At 51.4% G+C, this 20,643-nt stretch overlaps 2 protein-coding genes across 10 annotated transcripts in view; one reads left to right on the forward strand and one right to left on the reverse strand.

Moving 5' to 3' along the window:
- Positions 1-20,643, reverse strand: part of RAB37 (RAB37, member RAS oncogene family) — a 61,664-nt gene that overhangs the window by 23,689 nt on the left and 17,332 nt on the right. The gene's annotated exons all lie outside the window — the stretch shown is intronic.
- On the forward strand, positions 543-19,245 carry LOC131746851 (CMRF35-like molecule 1). 9 transcript variants are annotated; one of them, XM_067021056.1, is made up of 8 exons: positions 543-616; positions 3,086-3,550; positions 4,431-4,612; positions 13,242-13,571; positions 14,928-15,060; positions 15,854-15,966; positions 17,802-18,275; positions 18,766-19,245. In XM_067021056.1, exons 3-8 carry the CDS (start codon positions 4,570-4,572, stop codon positions 18,837-18,839), a joined length of 1,167 nt encoding a protein of 388 aa, XP_066877157.1. In that variant the 5' UTR covers positions 543-616; positions 3,086-3,550; positions 4,431-4,569; the 3' UTR covers positions 18,840-19,245. The 9 variants fall into 9 exon arrangements, with proteins under 9 accessions (XP_066877157.1, XP_066877156.1, XP_066877153.1 ...); XM_067021055.1 differs by having other exon boundaries at positions 3,086-3,177; XM_067021052.1 differs by lacking the exons at positions 543-616; positions 3,086-3,550 and having other exon boundaries at positions 4,170-4,612; positions 17,802-17,824; positions 17,897-18,275.

Raw genomic sequence — 20,643 nt, forward strand, 5'->3', positions numbered from 1 at the left:
AAATCAAAAGACAGAGGGGGACATATATACACTACTAAATGTAGAATAGATAGCTAGTGGGAAGCAGCCGCATAGCACAGGGAGATCAGCTCGGTGCTTTTTTTTTTTTTTTTTTTTGGCCTTGCCACACTTCTTGCGGGATCTTAGTTCCCTGACCGGGGATTGAACCCTGGCCCACAGCAGTGAAAGCACCGAGTCCTAACCACTGGACCACCAGGGAATTCCCTGAAACCATCTGTCTTGATGATATTTGTTTTATAGGACGTCTTTCCCCAAAGGAGATAGTGGTGTTTGTGGTGGAAATCTGTTGAGCAGTGAGTGACATGAACTCATACATTAGTGACTCCACATAATTCCTGGAATAACGTTGCATTTCTGCAGGAAGAGATAAAAAAGATGGGTGAAGTATAAACCTTAATGTTAAAAGTGATTATCTCTTAAAAGTGAAGCAATTAAATCTTTTTTTTTTTACCTTATCTGTATTTCACAGTTCACTTTCCTGAAATGAACATGTATTGCTTTCGTAATCTAGACCAATTTATCGTTTTGAATCACAAGACACGGATGACTCTAGCCGTCCAAAGGCTGTTCTGATCTGAACCACATCGGGGAAGAGGTGAGTGTGAGAGTCTTGAGACAGGAGGGGCAGGACAGGCCATCCTTGAGCAGGTGCGAGGAAGAGTCAGAAGGGCAGAGAGGATTGGAGCGAACAGAAACCATGGGGCAGCTAAAACCATGGAGTGGAGGATGAGGCAGCTGCTGGCAGGGCGGGTCTGGATTTTGTGGGGTCTTCTTTTAGTTTTCGATTGCCACAATAATGCCGCAGTGGACTGTCCCAAACTCAGCAGCATGCAATGCATTTTTGAATTGGCAGTTTAATCTGGGTGGTCCTTCTGGCCTCAGGTGGGCTCCCTTGCGTGTCTGGGGGTCAGCTGGCTGTTGGCTAGGGCCGCCTGGCTCCGTTCCACCTGTCTCTCAATCCAGCCATTGGTTAGCCTGGCGTGTTCTCACGGCAGAAGCAGAAGAACATGAGAATAAGAGGAAGTGTAGGAGGGCTCCGCAGGCTGGGGTTTGGAAACGGTGCAGCATCACTTCTTCCTTCCTTCCTTCCTCCCTCCCTCCCTCCCTCCCTTCTTTCCTTCCTTCCTTCCTTCCTCTCTTTCTTTCTTTCTTAGTTTTGGCTGCGTTGGGTCTTCACTGCTGCACACGGTCTTTCTCTACTTGCAGCCAGTGGGGGCTACTCTTTTGTGCTGCGCGGGCTTCTCATCGCAGCGGCTTCTCTTGTTGTGGAGCACGGGCTCCAGGCGCGTGGGCTTCAGTAGTTGTGGCTCGCGGGCTCTAGAGCGCAGGCTCAGTAGTTGTGGCGCACGGGCTTTAGTTGCTCCACAGCATGTGGGATCTTCACGGACCAGGGATCGGACCCGTGTCTCCTGCATCGGCAGGCAGATTCTTAAAGCTGCACCACGGGGGAGTCCCAACATCACTTTTGCTGCATTTTCTTGGGCAAAGTAGATCCTAAGTCTGGTCCAGACTCTAGTGGAGTGGGGAGAGACTCTGCCTCTTTGTGAAAAGAACTAGGGGGTCAAAGGGTAGATATCCAGGGTGGGACCATCTATCACAGGCCTGAAGCTTATACAATGTTGGGGGCCCTTTTTAGGGAAAACAAGGATCCCCAAATTAGGAATACAAAATTTGATAGAGGGGTCTGGTCAAGTGAGGGGTGCTGACACCATCGGGTTCGTGGCCAATTCACCTCCCCCTCACTTTCACAAAGAAGCGAGAATCTAGCCACCGCAGTGAGCAGGGCTGAGAAGGGGAGCACAGCAGAGCCACTGCCATGCTGGTGGCAGAGCCCAGAGTGAGGCTCCTTCAGCCCAGGGCTGCCCGGATTCTGGACACCAATCTGCTCTGGTCCCGGTGGAGTCTGGCTGTTTGTTGCTGTTCTTCCATGGAGAGGCTTAGCTCCTTGGTTTTCTTCAGTTCCACCTGGTTTAAACTTTGGTTTTGTAATTCTCCAGTGGGTCTCGGAACAGACATCTTGTGGGCCTTCTATTCCAGACTGGGAGAGACTCAACGAAACCGGCCCTTTCGATACACGAGCTCCTCCCCCTAAGAACAGATTGGGTTCTGAACAGATTGTAGAGTCTGTAAGTCCAATATGACCTAGAGAAGTAGCTTGAGCTAGCTACTTGTTCCTTGTCCCCGGGAGAACCCGGTGATTGCATCAACACACACACACACAAAACACACACACTACATATGTGCACGCACAGCACTAGCACGCACAACACGTTACACACTTGTAAGACCGCTCCCACACGTGGGCCCACATACAAACAGGACCACACCACACGTGCTCATACGTGCACGTGCACACGCGCACACATACACATATTCACGCACACACGCACAGGTGCGTCGGGGTAGGGGAATCTCGGACGACGCGTCCAGTCCCTTCCTTCGCAGATGAGGCCACTGGAGGCCATTGAAGGTAACTGCTCATGCAGACGTCAACGGCCAAGCCAGGATGAGGGCCTCAAATGGGTCTTTGAGGACACAGGGCCTCCAGAATAGCCTGACGCTCCCCTAGTGCCCAGAGGCATTGGTTTAGAGGAACAGACTTGCTATCACTTAGAGATGCTCAGAGAATTCTCTTTTCTTGATTCAAAGGAGAATTTCTGTTCTTGACCCAGGAGGGCCCAGGGGCAGAGGGTCAGGGCACAGGCAGAGTTTTGCGTAGTTCAGAGGCTGTTTACTCCTACTGCCTGCTTTCAGGAAAGCAGAGATTACCCCGCATCCCTCAAAGCAGCTATTCCTTATTTTTCAGGGTGCTCCAAATTGCTTAATTCCTCGGTCATTTCCCTTGGAAGCCAAATGGCGTTCCTGCTTGCTGGGGCCCAATGTCTCTTGCCTTTGCTGTTCAGTGCCACAGGCCGAGGATGGCTTTGCTCAGCAGCGGGGACCAAGGGCTGACCGAGCTCTCACCCTGTATTGTTGACCTTAGTTTACGGTCTGGAGGTATGTAAAGTGAGAGGCCAATTCTGGCCACATCCTGGCTTATTAGCTGCTGCGTTTTTCTGTGCAGATAACCCTCCTGATGACTGCTCGCTCCTGATGGGCCTGTGAGGGCTTTTACATCTCTCCTTGGGATTCACTCGCTCCTCCAGATGTCACAAGGTACGTGTGACACATGGCAAAAGTGGCTCCAGGAACAAAATATGAGAAAGGTCCAATCCTTTCTTAATTTCTGTGCTTAGCCCCAGGCCTTGCTGGGATTCTGGTGGGGGAGAGGAGTGGGAGATGTGGGCACACAATTGTCACAAAAGAAAGGGAGTCAGACAGGCGAAGCTGGTGCATCCTTTCTTCCCACTGCAACAGATAGTTACTACAAGGTGTGTGTCAGGGGGTGAGGAGCTAGGGGGTAACAGCCACGAACGACGAGCTGGTTTCTTCAGGAAGGTACAATTGACAAGTTTCTGGAGGATTCAGGCTGGAACCGATATCCATGGATTCTCCCTTGTCAGCTGGCGCACAGCCACAAGAGTTCCCGGTATGTTCTCAGGACAGAGGCCCCTCTTGCCCACTGGACCAGGAGTTCCCTGCTCACTTGTCCCTGCTCTGTTTTTTAGTTCTCCGACCAGGGATCGAAACCCACTGTAGTGGAAGAAGTGCGGAGCCGTAACCACTGGACCCCCAGGGAAAACCCGTGTCCCTACTCTTTGAGCCCCTTTCTTTTTTCTTTTCTTTTCTTTTTTTTTGCGGTTCGCGGGCCTCTCACTGCTGCGGCCTCTCCCGTTGCGGAGCACAGGCTCCGGACGCGCAGGCGCAGCGGCCACGGCTCACGGGCCCAGCCGCTCCGCGGCACGTGGGATCCTCCTGGACCGGGGCACGAACCCGCGTCCCCTGCGTCGGCAGGCGGACTCGCAACCACTGCGCCACCAGGGAAGCCCTGAGCCCCTTTCTTTTCGTAGGGAGTCTGGGTTTTGTTACGCCCTCACTCCCTCATTCCAATCTCCGGTCTAGACTGGAATCTACAATCTCTTCTCTGACTTTGGCTCAAGCCCCCCCCCCCCCCCCCCCCCCGTGATCTAGTGGAACTCCTGACCTTCCGGGCTCCCGAGAATTTGGCTACGCTTGAAATTCCACATTTAGGACACTGTATGCATCAGCCTTAGCTCCCCACTACTTCTCCAGCGGGGCTGGTTTCCCCCATCCCAGTCTTCCCACCAATGGAGAAGGACTGAGTAAGAGCTGCTCAGAACTGGTGGGTCTGCAAACTTCAAGGCCGAGAAAGAGCCAAGTTCTCCTTTTAGAGAGCCCACCGTGGCTCTGGGCATGGCTCCGGGAGTTCTCCAAAGCTTATTTATGATCACTTCTTGCATTGCTAACTGCCTTGAAATTTCACCCATTCCATCTCCTTCCTCTTTGAGTCTCATCCACCAGTGGGAAGGGCGTCAAGGAGGAAGTACAGGAGTAAGAGCAAGTGAAAGCAGAGGGCTGGAAGATGACGCAGACTGCAGTTGGCTCTCTCTGACACGCTCCACCACGGAGGACCCGTGTGAAGAGAAAATGACCCTGCCGTTGCTGTTCTTCCTCCTCTGCCGGCTTGCAGGTGAGCTGGGCCTGGGTCTGTTCTCGCGGGAAAAGCCGATGGGGTAGGAGGAAATGGCTGACAGAGGGAGGAGGGAGCCCAGCAAAAAGGTGTCCTGCTGAGAAACAAACCCGCCCCCCCCTTTCTAAGTAGTTCCTCCCAGTCGTGAGCCTGTGTATCTCATCCACTCAATCCCTCAGCCCGGATCGTGGCACCCGCAACGGCCAATGCAGAAATATGGAACATGGTCTTCATAATGAACCCAGAAGCAGGCATAACTCCTGACCACCCAGGGGCTGGGCATTCAAAATGGACAGACTGATGCCCCCCACTGGTTACAGAAAAGCAGAGGTGCCCTAGCTGCTCAGGAGAGCTGGTGAATATTCGCTCCTGCACTGTCACCTTCCAGAAAGCTTTATGATCAAGGAAAGGCTCTGGGGAAGGGGTGAGGGTGAAGGGGGCCTCCTGGAAGGAAGGGAAGCAGGAATTTGCCAGATGGAGAGGGAGAGGCAGTTCTAGGCTTTTGGGGAAGGAAATAGTAGAATGGAAAGGTCAAGAGGAGGTTAGCTTGGTAGAAAGAAGAGGAAAAGGGGACAGGGATATGAGCAGAGACAGAGGGTTGGAGGCAGCTTGAGGTTGATGGATACCAGTTTTTTTTGGCCACGCCACGCGGCATGTGGGATCTGAGTCCCCCGACCAGGGGTCGAACCCACACCCCCTGCATTGGAGGCTTGGAGTCTTAACCACTGGACTGCCAGGGAAGTCCCATGGATACCATTTTGATTAAAAGTCAAGGGGATTTTCCTGACTTTGAAATGTTGGGGGACCTCAGAGCTCAGTGTTTGAGCACCTTCTCTATCTAGAGTCATCGTCTTGTTGATCTCACCCCCTCTCTTGGCTTTAAATACCATCTCCATACAGATGATTCCCGTTTTTATATCCCTAGCCTGGACATCTCCCTGAACTCAAGACTATTCTATCCAGCCGCCCATTCGACATCTTCACTCAGATGTTGACATTTCAAATGTGACCTGACCACATCTTCTCCCCTCGAATTCCTTTCTCTCCCATCTTTGTGTTTGGCAACTCCATCTTTTCAGGTGCTCAGGCAGAACCCCGGGGGCATCCATCTCTTCTCTCATATCCCACAATGATTCTTTGAAAACGAAAGCCAGATCCTGTCTCTCCTCTGGCCAAAACCCTCCAATGACCTCCATGTTACTCAGAGTAAAAATCCAGAGTCCTTGCAGAGGCTACAAGGTGACACCGTCTGAGTCCCTCACCATATCGTCTCCTTGGTCTCCTCTTCTACTCTGCTCCCCCACTCCAGCCACACTGGCCTCTTAGATGTTCTTTGAACATGCCAGGCACAGTCCTGCCTCAGGACCTTTGCACTTGCTGTTCAGTCTGACCAGAGTGCTCGTCTTCAGATAGCCACAGGCTCGAGTCCTCACACCTTTCACATCTTTGCTTCTCACTGAAACCTTCACTGATGACCCTAGTTAAAACAGCAGGTCCCAGGACTTCCCTGGTGGTCCAGTGGTTAAGACTGTGCTTCCACTGCAGGGGGCACGGGTTCTATCCCTCCACATGCTGTGCGGTGAGGCCAAAGGAAATTAAAAAACCACTTCCTGCATTATTTTTCTCCACGGTTTGTCCTCTCCCTTCCCCCACCTTGATAGAATGTAAGCTTCAGGAGGGCCAGGATTTTTTTTTTTTTTTTTCCGGTATGCGGGCCTCACACTGTTGTGGCCTCTCCCATTGCAGAGCACAGGCTCCGGAAGCACAGGCTGAGTGGCCATGGCTCACGGGCCCAGCTGCTCCGTGGCATGTGGGATCTTCCCGGTCCGGGGCACAAACCCGTGTCCCCTACATTGGCAGGTGGATTCTCAACCACTGCGCCACCAGGGAAGCCCGAGGGCCAGGATTTTTGTGCCTACAACCATGGCAGGTGCATATTAGACAAATAGTATTAGTTGAATGAGTCAATACATCTAATGGACAGGGAACAATATGATTGCTGTAACATGCACCACCCACCCCGACCAAATCTTTCTCCTTCTAGTTTCATAGAATTAAATAATTGAGACTCGTAACATTACCTGGAGATGACATTGCTCATGGGATTGTAAAATGGTGCAGCCGCTTTGGAAAACAATGGTGACATTCTTGAAAATGTTAAACAGGTAGTTACCGCATGACCCAGCAATTCCACTCCTAGGTGTATATCCCAGAGAATGGAAGACATATGTCCATGTAAAAAAAGTTGTATGCCTGGTGGCGCAGTGGTTAAGAATCCGCCTGCCAATGCAGGGGACACGGGTTCAAGCCCTGGTCTGGGAAGATGCCACATGCCACGGAGCAACTAAGCCCGTGCACCACAACTACCGAGCCTGTGCTCTAGAGCCCGCGAGCCACAACTACTGCAACCCGCGCGCCTAGAGCCCGTGCTCTGCAACAAGAGAAGCCACCGCAATGAGAAGCCCGCGCACCACAACAAAGAGTGACACCTGCTCGCCGCAACTAGAGAAAGCCCTCGTGCAGCAACGAAGACCCAACGCAGCCAATAAATAAATAAATAAACTTATTTATTGAGAAGAACAAACAAAAAACTGGTATGCAAATGTTCAGGGCAACATAGTTCATAATAGCTAAAAAGTGGAAACAATCTAAATGCACATCAACTGATGGATGGATAAATAAAACGTGGTGTACTCATACCATGGTGTACTACTAGTCATAAAAAGGAATGAGGTACTGACACTTGCTACAACCTGGATTAAGCTCAGTGAAAGGATCCAGACACAAAAGGCTGTACTTTGTACGATTCCATTCATATGAAAAGTCTAGAATATGTAAATTCATAGAGACAGAAAGTAGATTAGTGGTTGCCAGGGACTGGGGGAGGGAGTAATGGGAAGGGACTCCTAGTGAGTTTGGGGTTTCTTTTTTTGAGATAATGACAATGTTCTGGAATTAGTGATGACGTTTGCACAGCTTTGTGAGATATCTTACAAAACCACTGAGCTGTACACTTTCAAAGGCTGAATTACATGGTATGTGAATTATATCTCAGTAAGAAAATAATTAAGGAGCAGAGAGAAGAATTAGGAGCAGTCGTGTTTGCCTGGGAAAAGTTTCTGTGGTTGCATTTGGATCTGAGTCTCCAGAGGGCATGACAACAGGACGTCCCGCTGTGACCCGTGACTCTTTTACGTGGTCTGATTGGATCATTCATTCCATCAGGCATAGAAATGAAAATGATGCTTCCAAGCAGTGACGTGTGCTGTGAACAGAGCTGAGCCAGATGCCCTGAGTCAGGGGGTGGTGGCTGTGCTTTCCATAGGGTGGGCTTAGAAGGAACTCTCTGAGGAGGAGCCGCCTGAGCTGAGACCTGGAAGACGAGAAACAGCAGGCGCTTCAGATCAGGGACGTCTTTTCAGGCACAGGGGACAGCAAGGCTCTGATGTGGAAATGAGCTTGGCCGTGGTACGTTTGAGGAACAGAGAGGCCTTGTGGTTTCCTTACACATTTCACAACAGCCTGGTGGGGCCGATTGGGAGGATACTATTATCTCTTTGGGGAAAAGGTCTCTGGGGAGGAGAGAGATGTGTGGCTCTCCTCCTGCCGGCGTCTGTGGATGGCTTGCGGACGCTCAGCCTTGAGTTTCGGCATAGAAACAGAGAAGATAGATTTGGGGTGAGAAGTCAGGGGACAACTTGACAAGCAGGGCAGGGAATGCACATAAAGGATTTTGCTTTTTTTCCCTGACGTCTGGGAACAGGGGAACTTGATGGCGACCAGATGTGAGAGTGGTGACCGTGTGTGTGTGTGTGTGTGGGGGCGCGCACGCGTGTGTGTGTATGGTTTAGGAGTGATTGAGGCAGAATAGGAATGTCTGTCTGAAGTGGCACAGGCTCAGCTGTGCACTAACAGGAAGCCGGTCTCCAGTGGCAACCTCTGTGCCACCTGTCACCAGCCTTTCCCATAGAACTTCCGATTGCAAGTAACACATGTAACCAGCACTACTTCCCTCTTCACAAGAGTTCATTGTTTTAAAAGTACACAAGAAAAAAAACTGCAGAAAGTTCCCACCGGGCTTTATAGAATTCATTTTCTGTGAGAAAAGAGAGTTTTAATGACCCTATTTTTTTCAGAGAAGAATTAGCTGTCTTGTCCAACTTAAGCCTCACCGTAAGTGGTGGCAGAGGTGCGCAAGACCCCAGACGTGCTGACCCAGAGTGGTAATGAGCGGGTGTTCCGTGAGCCACTCACCTCCCCATGGGGCTCAGCTTTCACCTGATCTAGGATTATTCCTGATCATCTAGGCTGTGAGTAACCATGCCCGGGGGGGAGGGGGGAGGGGGGAGGCTGCTTCTCGGAGCTCCAGGCTGCCTCCGTGCCAGGAGGGTTCCCACAGCAGAGCCAGTGGACACCTGGAAGAGGGGTCCGAGAAGTGAGGGGAACAGACGGTCCAAGGGTCAGATCTGATGCTAAATGACAACGACAGATGGAATGGCCATCTGCGTTAGAATCCTAGGGTTGCTGGGACAAATGACCAGAAACTTAGTGGCTCAGAACAGCACTAATGTATAACGTTACAGTCTAGAGATCAGAAGTCTCAAAGGAGTCAACAGGGCAGCGTTCTTTCTGGTGGCTCTAGGAGGAGAATTTGATTCCTCGACTTCCAGAGGCTTTCCAGAGGCTGCCTGGCGCTCCCTGTGGCACGCTGAGCTTCCCCGACCACCAGGGGGCAAACCTGCGGCCCCTGAAGTGGAAGCCCAGAGTCTTAACCACTGGACCGCCAGGGAGGCCCCGAGGCTGCCCGCTCTCCTTGGCTTGTGGCCCCGCATCACTTCAGCTCCAGCTCTATTGTCCTCACTCCTTCCCTGACTCAGTCCCTCCTGCCTCCCTCGCTTAAGGACCTTTCTGATTAGGTTGGGTCACCGGGATAATCCAGGATAATCTCTCCATCTCAAGATCCCTAACTGAATGACATGCGCAAAGTCCCTTTTTGCCGTGTAAGGGTGAACATATGCACAGATTCTGGGGGTTAGGACACAGACATCTTTAGGGGCCATGGCTCTGCCTACCACACTATTAAACAGCCCTGTCCAGGCATTTGTTTTTCCTATGATTTTGAAAGTAGTAAATGCTCATTGTTGACACTTGGGAGAGTACAGGAAAAGAATGAAGAATTAGGAAAAATAAAAAACCCTTCTGTCTGGGGCTTCCCTGGTGGCGCAGTGGTTGAGAATCCGCCTGCCGATGCAGGGGACGCGTGTTCGAGCCCTGGTCTGGGAGGATCCCACGTGTCGCGGAGCAACTAGGCCCGTGAGCCACAACTACTGAGCCTGCGCATCTGGAGCCTGTGCTCCGCAACGAGAGAGGCCGCGGCAGTGAGAGGCGCGCACACCGCGATGAAGAGTGGCCCCCGCTCGCCGCAACTAGAGAAAGCCCTCGCGCAGAAACGGAGACCCAACACAGCCAAAAATAAATTAATTAATTAAAAGCAAACAAACAAACAAACCAAAAACAAAAAAACCCTTACGTCTGTCTTAATGCCCGAGGTGACCAGTTGTTAAGATTTTGGTTTATTTATGTTTAATCTTTGTTTTCTATGCATATTTTAAAAGTTCATTGGTATTATACTGCATAGGATTTTTTAAAACCCTTATTTTCACTTCATATGAGAATCTTCCACATAATTAAAAATATTTCTAAGCATAATTAGCAGTGTTTGCATTATATTTCATTATATACTTATTTCCCTAATTGATGGAAGTTAACTTTGTTTCCTTTATTTTTGCTAATTATGTGATGAATCTTCGTGCACACCCGTTTTGTTAGCCTCTCTGATTATTTCCTGAGGACCAAATCCTAGATGTAGCATTACTGGAGCAAAGGGCATGACTAAGTTTGATACACATGACCGCCATATGGCTTTCTGTGTGGCTGAACCAGCTACATTCCTTCCAGCATATTCTCACGGTGCCTGAACCACCTGGCCCCCGCCGTCAGCAAAGAGTGAGTCAGCAAAACTCGATTGGTTTGTTATGTGAAAAATGGTGGTGTCTTCCACATTTCTTATTTGCTAGATTATTTAAATGAAACATTTGAATTTTATTAGCCACTGAATTTCCTCTTTGTGACTTGCCTCTTATCTCTCATCAGTTTTCCAAGTGGGGTATTAATGTTTTTCTTCTATACACTCTTAATCGAGAGAAACTCTATTAATCCTTTTCTATGTTATTTGTTCTAAATATTGCTCTCAGTCTGTTCTTTGCCTTTTCAGTCTTTTTTTATTGGTATGTCCAAGTGCTATATTTGCATGCAGTCAAATTCACTACTAACTCTTTCTTGTTTCCTGTCGTCCATTGATTTCAAGTTTCAAAAGATCTCCCTGTCATCCAGAAATTTTATAGAGATTCACTTCTGTTTTCTTTCAGTTTAAAAAATCCTTTGCTATTTTATGCGACCTCCTTAATCTCTCTATATTTACCTAAATGGAGCACACTGAGAGGTGACAGGATAGGGTAACGTCTTAACCCTTCCCTTCTCTGTTTATCGTTTTAGTCTTCTATGGTATATGTGAATTTTTTTTTTTTTTTTTTTTTTTTTTTTTTTTTTTTTTTTTTTTTGCGGTACGCAGGCCTCTCACTGTTGTGGACTCTCTCGTTGCGGAGCACAGGCTCCGGACGCACAGGCTCAGTGGCCATGGCTCACGGGCCCAGCCGCTCGGCGGCATGTGGGATCTTCCCGGACCGGGGCACGAACCTGTGTCCCCTGCATCGGCAGGCGGACTCCCAACCACTGCGCCACCAGGGAAGCCCTATGTGAAATTCTTAAATAGGCTGGGTCTGTTTTTAGTCTATTGACTGTGTCCTATTGATATGTGTATCTAGTCTTGTTAGATTCACAAACTGGTTTCTTTATTATGTCCTGGTACTATTTTATTTTTTTTAATTTATATTTTAAATATTTATTTATTTATTTTTGGCTGCGTTGGGTCTTTGTTGCTGCACGTGAGGTTTTCTCTAGTTGCGGAGAGGAGGGGCTACTCTGTTGCGGTGTGCAGCCTTCTTATTGTGGTGGCTTCTTTTGCTGTGGAGCACAGGCTCTAGGCTCGAGAGCTTCAGTAGTTGTGGCACGCGGGCTCAGTAGTTGTGGTGCATGGGCTTAGTTGCTCCACGGCATGTGGGATCTTCCTGGACCAGGGATCGAACCCTTGTCCCCTGCATTGACAGGCGGATTCTTAACCACTGCACCACCAAAGAGGCCCCTGGCCTGGTACTATTTTGATATCTGGCAGGCAAGTCCCTCCTTACCGCTCATCTTTAACATGTTAAAAATTCTTGTCTCTTCATTTATTCAAATAATCTCTAGCATATATGAAATATACTATTTATTACATAGCCATACATATCCATATATATACACACACGAGTATAGATGGAGATTATCTGAAAAAAATGTACATGCTCTAAAAACGTTCTGGGTTTTTTTTTTTTTGCAGTACGCGGGCCTCTCACTGCTGCGGCCTCTCCCATTGCGGAGCACAGGCTCCGGGCGCACAGGCTCAGGGGCCATGGCTCACGGGCCCAGCCACTCCGCAGCATGTGGGATCCTCCCAGACCAGGGCACGAACCCGTGTCCCCTGCATCGGCAGGTGGACTCTCAACCACTGCACCACCAGGGAAGCCCTGTTCTGGGGGTTTTGAGTTAAATCTATAAATGTATTTGGGAAGGAGGAAAATCTACAATATAGAGCATTTTCATTCAGGATCATAACAGAGCTCTTCTCTTATATTTAAACCTTTATGTCTGTCAAGAAAATTTCATTGTGTTTGTGTATGGTTTTTTTTCTATAAGTCCTGATTATTTCTGTTAAAGTTATTCCTTGGTATTCAATACACTTTTATTACTATTGTAAATGGGCACTTTTCCATTTCATTTTCCAACTACTTGTTACTGGTTGATAGGAAAGCCATTGATTTTAATATATGTATTGTGTCTTTAGCCACTCTATTGAATTCCATTATAAATGAAAATCTTTTTAAACTTAAGATTAAAAAATTTTCTTTAAATGTTATTATTGCCCCCCAATAATTATATATTTTATATTTTTCCATGTCTCACTACGTTGGTCAGAATTCCAGAAAACAGCACATGTACAGAAAAGTGGATACAGAATCAATGTCCAGGTTAACACATTATTATAAAGTATATGCCAATGTCTCACATTAATTGTGGTATTTGCTGAGGCTTTTAATAGATAATCTTTGTCAGATAAAGCAAGTTCTGCTCTTAATTTGCTAAGAATGTTTAGAAAATCATGAATGGGTGTTGACCTCGCGGCATGTGGGATCTTAGTGTAAAGTGGGAAAAACAAATGTTGTGAACTGATGAATGGATATACAAAATGTGGCAGACCCATGGAATAGCGATCAGCCATGAAAAGGAATGACATACTGACACATGTTATAACATGCATGAATCTTAAAAAGATTTGTGTAAGGTATATTCCTTTCTTGACTGCTATTTAACTCATGAGGACCTTGGGTTTATTGGAACTATTCACGATGCAGGAGGCTGTGGCCCTGCCCTCAGGATGGGAGGTGAGAGGTACATATGGATTCGTGTTTTCCAGGCTCATCTGACATCACTGGCCCCAAAGCAATAAGCAGCCGAGAGGGGGGCTCGTTGACTGTGCAGTGTCGATACAGCCCGAGGTGGCAGAACCACGTGAAGTGGTGGTGCCGAGGAGCTGCCTGGAGCAGCTGCAAGATCATCGTTGAAACCACTGGATCAGAGAAGGAGGTGAAGGAGGGCCGCGTGTCCATCAGCGACAATTGGAAACACCACACCATGACCGTGACCATGGAGGAGCTCAGGCTGAGCGATGCAGACACTTACTGGTGTGGGATTGAGAGATTTGCAACTGACCTTGGGGTCCAAGTTAAAGTGTCCATTGAGCCAGGTAAGCGTATGTCTATGTGTAGATGAGTCTCTTCAGGGCCTGCTCTGTCCTCGTCCCTGGGGTCCCTCTTTAGTGACCTGTCACTCAGAGTGAACTGTCACAGAGGGTGGGGGAGACCTGAGGTCTCATGGAACCCACACTGACCACCTGGGATTGGGAGGGGCAGGGCTTCCCTTAGAGGCTCTCTTAGAGGCCCCCCAGGGCCTCCTCCAGGATGGGATCAAGCCTTTCTCGACACATTATTTTTCCCTCTGCACAGTCAGTGCCCGAGTCTACTGCCCATGGAGATCAAGGTGATGGTCTCACCCGGAGACCCTAATTTCTGCTAATGTTTTCCTGGGACCCCTGTTGCCCAGGTGTTCCCGCTCTTTCTGGAATTTGCGGCTGGGTCTTCAGAGCTGCCGCTCCCACCCCCTGGTCCATATCCCATCTCAGGGGGAAAGACCCAGCACAGTGGGGCTGCTGCGGTTAATTCCTGGGGTCTGGAAAGGCCTCCACAGTCAAAGGGCTGCATTCCCAGGTGCCTGAAATCCCATCATGAGCCATTTACACATTTGGGATTAAGGACTACGTTCTCTTCCTAAGTCCTGTTAGAATGCAAACACTCTGGGCGTGTCGGCTCAGGGGTCTCAGGGCCTTGCTTTGACCGAGTTTATCCGTTGGGTTCTGCTTTTGCTGACCCTCGGACAGGTGACACCAGCTCATTGGGCACCTGTGGCAACGGGGGTGGGCGCACAGTCAACGGAGCCTCCACCACACTGGGAACGTGTGAGGCTCGTGATACTTGCAAAACACAGCATCATTTCATTCAATCCTGATGACTTTCCTGAGATGTAACCGTCCCCATGGTGAAAGCTTTATAACGCGCCCCAAGCAAAGGCTCTTTCTGAACCTAATGATTTTGCTCGGGGCTGGTCTTGATCTTTGAAGTCACAGATTTGGGGTATGTCAGCCACCTGATAGCCCCCATTCTTTTCCTGTCCTTGTGGATCAATAAGATGAGAGGCACTGGCCACTGGCCGAGGCCCTGTCATAAGCGGCCGCAGTGTTTGAATTTCAGCGGAACTCCAGCTGCCCTTGTCCTGAGGCAAGCCTGGCCCCCTCTAACCTTCCAAGTTCTACTTCACGTCCTCCCTGGACCTGTGCCAGCTCCACCTGCCTCTGAGGCTCTGAGTCTCCTAGTGGCCAGGCAGATATGAGCAGTCCAGGCTATAGGCCCTCTCCCTTGGCCCTGCTCCGGACTCCTCAGGCAGCCGTGATCCCCCCACCCCACCCCCCACCCCACCCCCGGCTCAGAGCCACGTTTAAGGCTACGGGTGGGTGAGCAGGCAGAGAAGTGTGTCACCTGGTCTGTAGGCCAAGCACCAACCGCCGTGCCGGCCACCACACCTGCCACCACTCCTGCCACCTCTGCTGTCAACGCAGTGACGATCAGCTTGGAGGAGACCAGCGGCTCCCCGGCTGTGACCAGCCCCGGCTCCAACAACGGGTAAGTCAGCTCTGCTGCTGCGGTTCCCTGTGGCCCCCTTGGCCCAAACACTTCCGAAGGGGGGGCTTTTAGTCCCAGGTCCCAGCCAGAGCTTGTCTGCAGACCCTCAAGCTCGAGGATGCTGGGGCCTCCTCTCACAGCTCAGGAGGTCAGAAATGAAATCAAGGTGTAGGCAGGGATGGCTCCTTCTTTGGCCTCACAAGTCGATTCTACCCCAGGCCTCTCTCCTAGCTTCTGGAGGTTGCCAGTAAGCCAAGCGCTCCTTGGCTTATGGCGACATCACTCCAATCTCAGCCTCCGTCATCACATGGCCTTTGCCCTCTGTGTCTGTGTGCCCCCATTTCCCTTTTCTAAGGACACCGGTCATTGGATTCAGGCCCATCCTAATCCAGTATGACCTCATCTTAACTTGACGACCCCTGCAAAGATCTTATTTCCCAATGGGTCACCTTCTCCAGTTCTGAATGAATATGAATTACTGGATGAGGGGCTCTCTTCAGCCTGTTCAGGGGCAAAGCTTAGAAGCAGGGAGGCCTTTTCAGAGCCTTTGCCATACAATTTCTATTTGGCTTCTAGACCCACTGAAACACCTTGTGGAACCCTCCTCTGGTTTTTTTTTTTTTTAACACCATCTTTGAGGCCACCCGGGAGTAGGGGTTCCCAGACGGGAAACCTCAGGCCTGTCGGTCAGAAGGTTTCGAGGCATGTGGCTGTCCCTGCTCCCAGGTGGGTGAGATAAGGCCAAAGACAGGAGGTGAGCCTGGGCGCATGGGGCCTCCTCTGTCGTTTCCAGCGGTGTCTTCCTGAAGACCAGCCTTCTCCTTCCCCTCATCTTGGCTGTGGTGCTTCTTCTCTTGATGGTGGCCTCACTTGTGGTTTGGAGAACGGTGAAACAACAGAAGAAAGGTGAGGGGACCCGGCTGACACCGGGCTGGGGCTGGCCTGGGTGGAAGCGTGTGGGACTGACGGCCAGCACGGTCACCCAGGAACCAGCAGCCCAAGGGAATTACCTGCAGAGTCCGGAAGGGGTGCCGGCCCAAAGGCCACAGCAGCTGGCGGTTCGAGGGGCTGGAGCGTGGCGGTGAACCCGGGAGGCTTCGGGCTCAGTTCTGCCTTGCTCATCCCCCTTTGCCCTTCTTGCATCTCTGCTCCGCCCCCCTATCTGTTTCTTGGTTTGGCTCCTGCTGGCAGCGATGGCAATGGCCTTAGGCAGGCAGTCTTCCCACGGTACCCAGACACTTTAGGAGAATTCCTGTGGTCGTCAAGGAGGTTCTGAGTGGACATGGGGGCATGGAGAAACACGCACACACACGCACGGCTGTATACACACGTGCACGCACGCATGTTCACGCATGCGCACACACGACGTAGCCCGCACGCGAATGCGCACGTGTGCATGTGCACGCTCATACACAGTTCTCCGGGGCTTCTCAGGAATGTTGGTGGCCACTCCTCTTCCTCCCTTCAGCCCTTCCTCAGGCTACCCTACTTGTTCTGTGTATATTTGCCCTTTAGGGAAGGGCCTCTGCTCACGAGTCTGCACTTGTCAATCACGAGGTCTGGCCTCGGCCAAACACTTTTCCTGTCTGGCTCCACTTCCACATTCTCACATTAAGTGCACCTCCTCCCTTTCTCAGAACCCACTGGGATCTGGGCACTCATGGGACCCTCTTTAACGCTGCTCCCTCCCCGCAGCCTGGGGAATCTTTTTTTTTTTTTTTTTTTTTTTTTTTTGCGGTACGTGGGCCTCTCCCGTTGCGGAGCACAGGCTCCGGACGCGCAGGCGCAGCGGCCATGGCTCACGGGCCCAGCCGCTCCGCGGCACGTGGGATCCTCCCGGACCGGGACACAAACCCGTGTCCCCTGCATCGGCAGGCGGACTCCCGACTGCTGCGCCACCAGGGAAGCCCTGGGGAATCTTGTAGTTTGGAAAGATGGGAGCCTGACTCCTGTTCAGCATACTTTCCCCCCAATGTATTGTCCGTGACCTAAGTTACAAATACTTTCTGTCCCCCTCAGTATCTAAAAACCATAGGGAAAATCTTCCTGTTTCTTTGTTGTCTCTGAAGCTGGGGGCGTGGCAGCGGCAGGGGGTGCGCAGGGAGAGAAAGCAACAGGAACCAGAGGGCACCTGAGAGCTGGTCCAGACAGTGGTGACCCAACTGGGGTGCTCCACTCAGAGGGCAGCTTAGAGCAATCCTGTCGCGTGGGCAGCTTGTACTGACGGAGCCCCTCTTGCGCCTGGTGCAGTCCGCCCCGGAAGGCATGGGAGGGACAGGCTCGGCCATCCAGCAGCCCTCATCCCACCTGAAGACCAGCCAGAATTCAGTGGGACAGGGGTGACGAGACAGACATAAATCAAACGCCCCGGGAGCCAGGGAGGGAGGGATTCGACAGCCTGGATAGCTGGAGAAGGTAGGTGTGACTTGGAGTTGACCCCTGCAGGTGGAGAAATGGTGGCGTCACAGGCAGGACCCCAGCAGAAGTTTTAGCTTGAACCTAATCCCAGGGGGGTTGATAATTGGCAAGGCGAGCCGTCTGAGCAGCTCATCACACAGTTCTGTGCCGTGGGGAATAGATGGGCTGAGGTCTCCTTAGTTCTCATCTGCGGGATCAGAATTAGAACCAGGTCTCTTCTCTCTGAGTCCGAAGCCTAATTCAACCTCTTTTCTTTCCCAGACCTGAGGGCGCCTGTGAGCCCCTGGATGGGCTTTCTAACTCTGATTGTTTTTGTCTTTTAGCCGCTGGGATATCCCCAGAGCAGGTAAGAGAGTCCCCGAGGTCAGAGCAGAGACACCAGACACTTTCCCTCACTTCCTTATTTTCCATCTTCCAGGAGCACCGAGGCCCAAATGTACCAGACAAGCCCCGTGCCCAGGTGTCCGTATACTCATGGCCCAGCTGCGAGGGCCGGGGAAGGGGCCCGGTCGTGTGCTGGAATCAGCCAGAAGGGAAGAGGGCTTGGGAGGGGGAGATGTGGGAGACTAAGAGGAGATGGGGGTCCCAGGGGAGCAGAGAGCCGCGCGTCCCTCCGCGGAAAAGGAACCGGTGTTCGGTGTTTGCTCTCCTAGGCGCTTCGGCCCCTGGAGGGCGACATCTGCTACGCAAACCTGAGCCTGCAGCAGGCAGAAAACCCTGGATCCTCCCAGAAGGCTTCCACGGGGTCCTCTTCCTCCACCCAGGCCAACGCGGGGGAAGTGGCGTATGTCACCATGGTATGTGCTTGGTGGGGCTGCTCTGGGGCTCAGACCGGACCCGCTGTTGTCCCTCCTCTGAGGACCGGCTTTCTCCCGCCCACGTGGGAGGGTGGATGCCGGGCAAAGATGCAGCCATTGAAAGACTCTCTGGCAGAGCTCCTGCGCGCGTTTGGCATTTGAAGTGCCTCCACGCCGGGTCTTAGAATCGGGAGACTCAGAGCCCGCTCAGACACGGTCCTCGTGTGGGCAGGAGAGACCCAGACAGCCCAAGGGACCTGGGATTCCGTGCAAAATGTGCCGCCCTGGCATGGAATTGAGGGAGAGCGTCTTCTGCCGTGGCCGGAGCTAAAGGTGCCTGGCAGAGTGGAGGGAGGAGGAGCTGGGGGGCCTGGGAGAAGACTCCAGAAGCCCTGGAGGGTGTGTCTCCTCAGGCTCCTCCAAGATCTCCTCCATCCATGGGCACAGCCTCCTGCCAGCCTCTCTAACCCCGAGGACGTCTTCATTGCAGGCTCCCTTTCCCAGGGAGGACATTGCCTATGCAGCCCTGTCTTTGGAAACCTCAGATCAAGAGCCAACCTATAGCAACATGGGGTACCTCATCACCCACATTCCCAGCAGGAGCCACGAGGAACCCACGGAATACACCACCATCGGGAAGCCTTAGCCTGTGCTCCAGGGGCCCCTCTCAGACCCACTCGAGGCCTCTGAGTACATTCCCGCTTCGTCCGCTTTCTTCCTGCCCCCCAGTCCCCTCACGGGACCAGCCAGTTCCTGAGGCCTCTGCCTGATGCAGTCAGCGTCATGGCCAGCTGTGGTCCGGGCTCAGGACCTAGTCTCAGGGAGCTTCTGGGAGTTAGACGGGGGTCTTTCCACATCCCTTTCTCTCCCACACAGCTTGGGAGGGGGCTAGGGATATACTCTGGAGCTGCTCAGGGAGCAATCACAATGATAACGATAATAATAGTAATTCGCTTTTATTTATTCCTTATCATGAGTGGTGGACTGAATAATGGTCCTAAAAGTTATTGGCGTCTGAACCCTCAGAACCTGTGAATGTTACCTTCTGTGGCATAAGGGACTGTGCAGATCTAACAGACTTGAGGGTTTGTGGATGGGGAGATTATTCTGGATTATCCAGCTGGGCCCTGAATATCAGCTCAAGGGTTCCTATAGGAGGGAGGCAAGAAGGTCACAGAGGAGAAGACAGTGTGATGGTGGGAGCGGAGTTCAGAGTGACGCAGCCAGGATCCACAGCACAGCTGCAGCCTCCAGGAGCTGGAAAGGCAGGAACGGGTCCTCCCCAGAGCCCCCGGAAGGAACCAGCCCGGCTGACATCTTGACTTTAGCCCAGTGAAACTGATTTCATACTTCTGGCCTCCAGAATTGTAGGAGAATAGATTTGTATTGTGTTAATGAAGCCATTACATTTGTGGTAACTTGTTACAGCAGTAATAGGAAAAAATATACCATGTAGCAGGTACTGTTCCCTAAATGCTTTACCTACAGTAACTAATTTAATCCTCACCACAACCCTAAGAGGACGCCTTGATTATCGTCCCCATTTTACAGAGGAGGAATCTGGGTACACAGAGGTTCAGTGGCTTACCAAATTTTACTGCTAGCAAGTGGATACATTAGAATTTGAACTTGGGCATTTTGGCTCCAGAGTCTGGAGTCTGGGCCACCACCCTGGACTGTGTGTATAAGGAGGGTAACGTGGGGCTTCCCTGGTGGCGCAGTGGTTGAGAGTCCGCCTGCCGATGCGGGGGACGTGGGTTCGTGCCCCGGTCCGGGAGGATCCCACATGCCACGGAGCGGCTGGGCCCGTGAGCCGTGGCCGCTGAGCCTGCGCGTCCGGAGCCTGTGCTCTGCAACGGGAGAGGCCACAACAGTGAGGGGCCCGCGTACCGCATAAAAAAAAAAAAAAAAAAAAAAGGAGGATAGTGTGTGTGTGTGTGTGTGTGTGTGTGTGTGTGTGTGTGTGTGTATACACAACTACTCACACAGGGACAGTCATCGAGTATATACAGACACCGGACTTGCTGTCTTTATTCTAGGGTCCTGGCAGCTCTCCCTCTGGAATCGTCCCAGGTTGCCATCTCCATGGTTACCAAACTAGTCCAGTCCCCGGCCTGGAGTCCCTCCTGTTCTCTGCTCCTGAGGCCATTCTCCTCCCAGCAGCCAGAGGGATCTTTTTAAAGCACAGACCTGATCACTCCCTGCTCGTAACCTTCCAGTGGCTTCTTCCACAGCCCAGGAGGCCCCCAGGATCCATGGGTCCCTGCCTGTCCCTAAGACCCTCTCTCTGGCCACTCTCCCTCTCACTTGCCCTGCTCTGCCTACACTGGACTTTCTTCCACCCCTCTAACGAGATAATACGTGGTCC

Source organism: Kogia breviceps, chromosome 19 (genome assembly GCF_026419965.1).
Source record: "Kogia breviceps isolate mKogBre1 chromosome 19, mKogBre1 haplotype 1, whole genome shotgun sequence".
In the NCBI taxonomy this organism is placed as follows: domain Eukaryota; kingdom Metazoa; phylum Chordata; class Mammalia; order Artiodactyla; family Physeteridae; genus Kogia; species Kogia breviceps.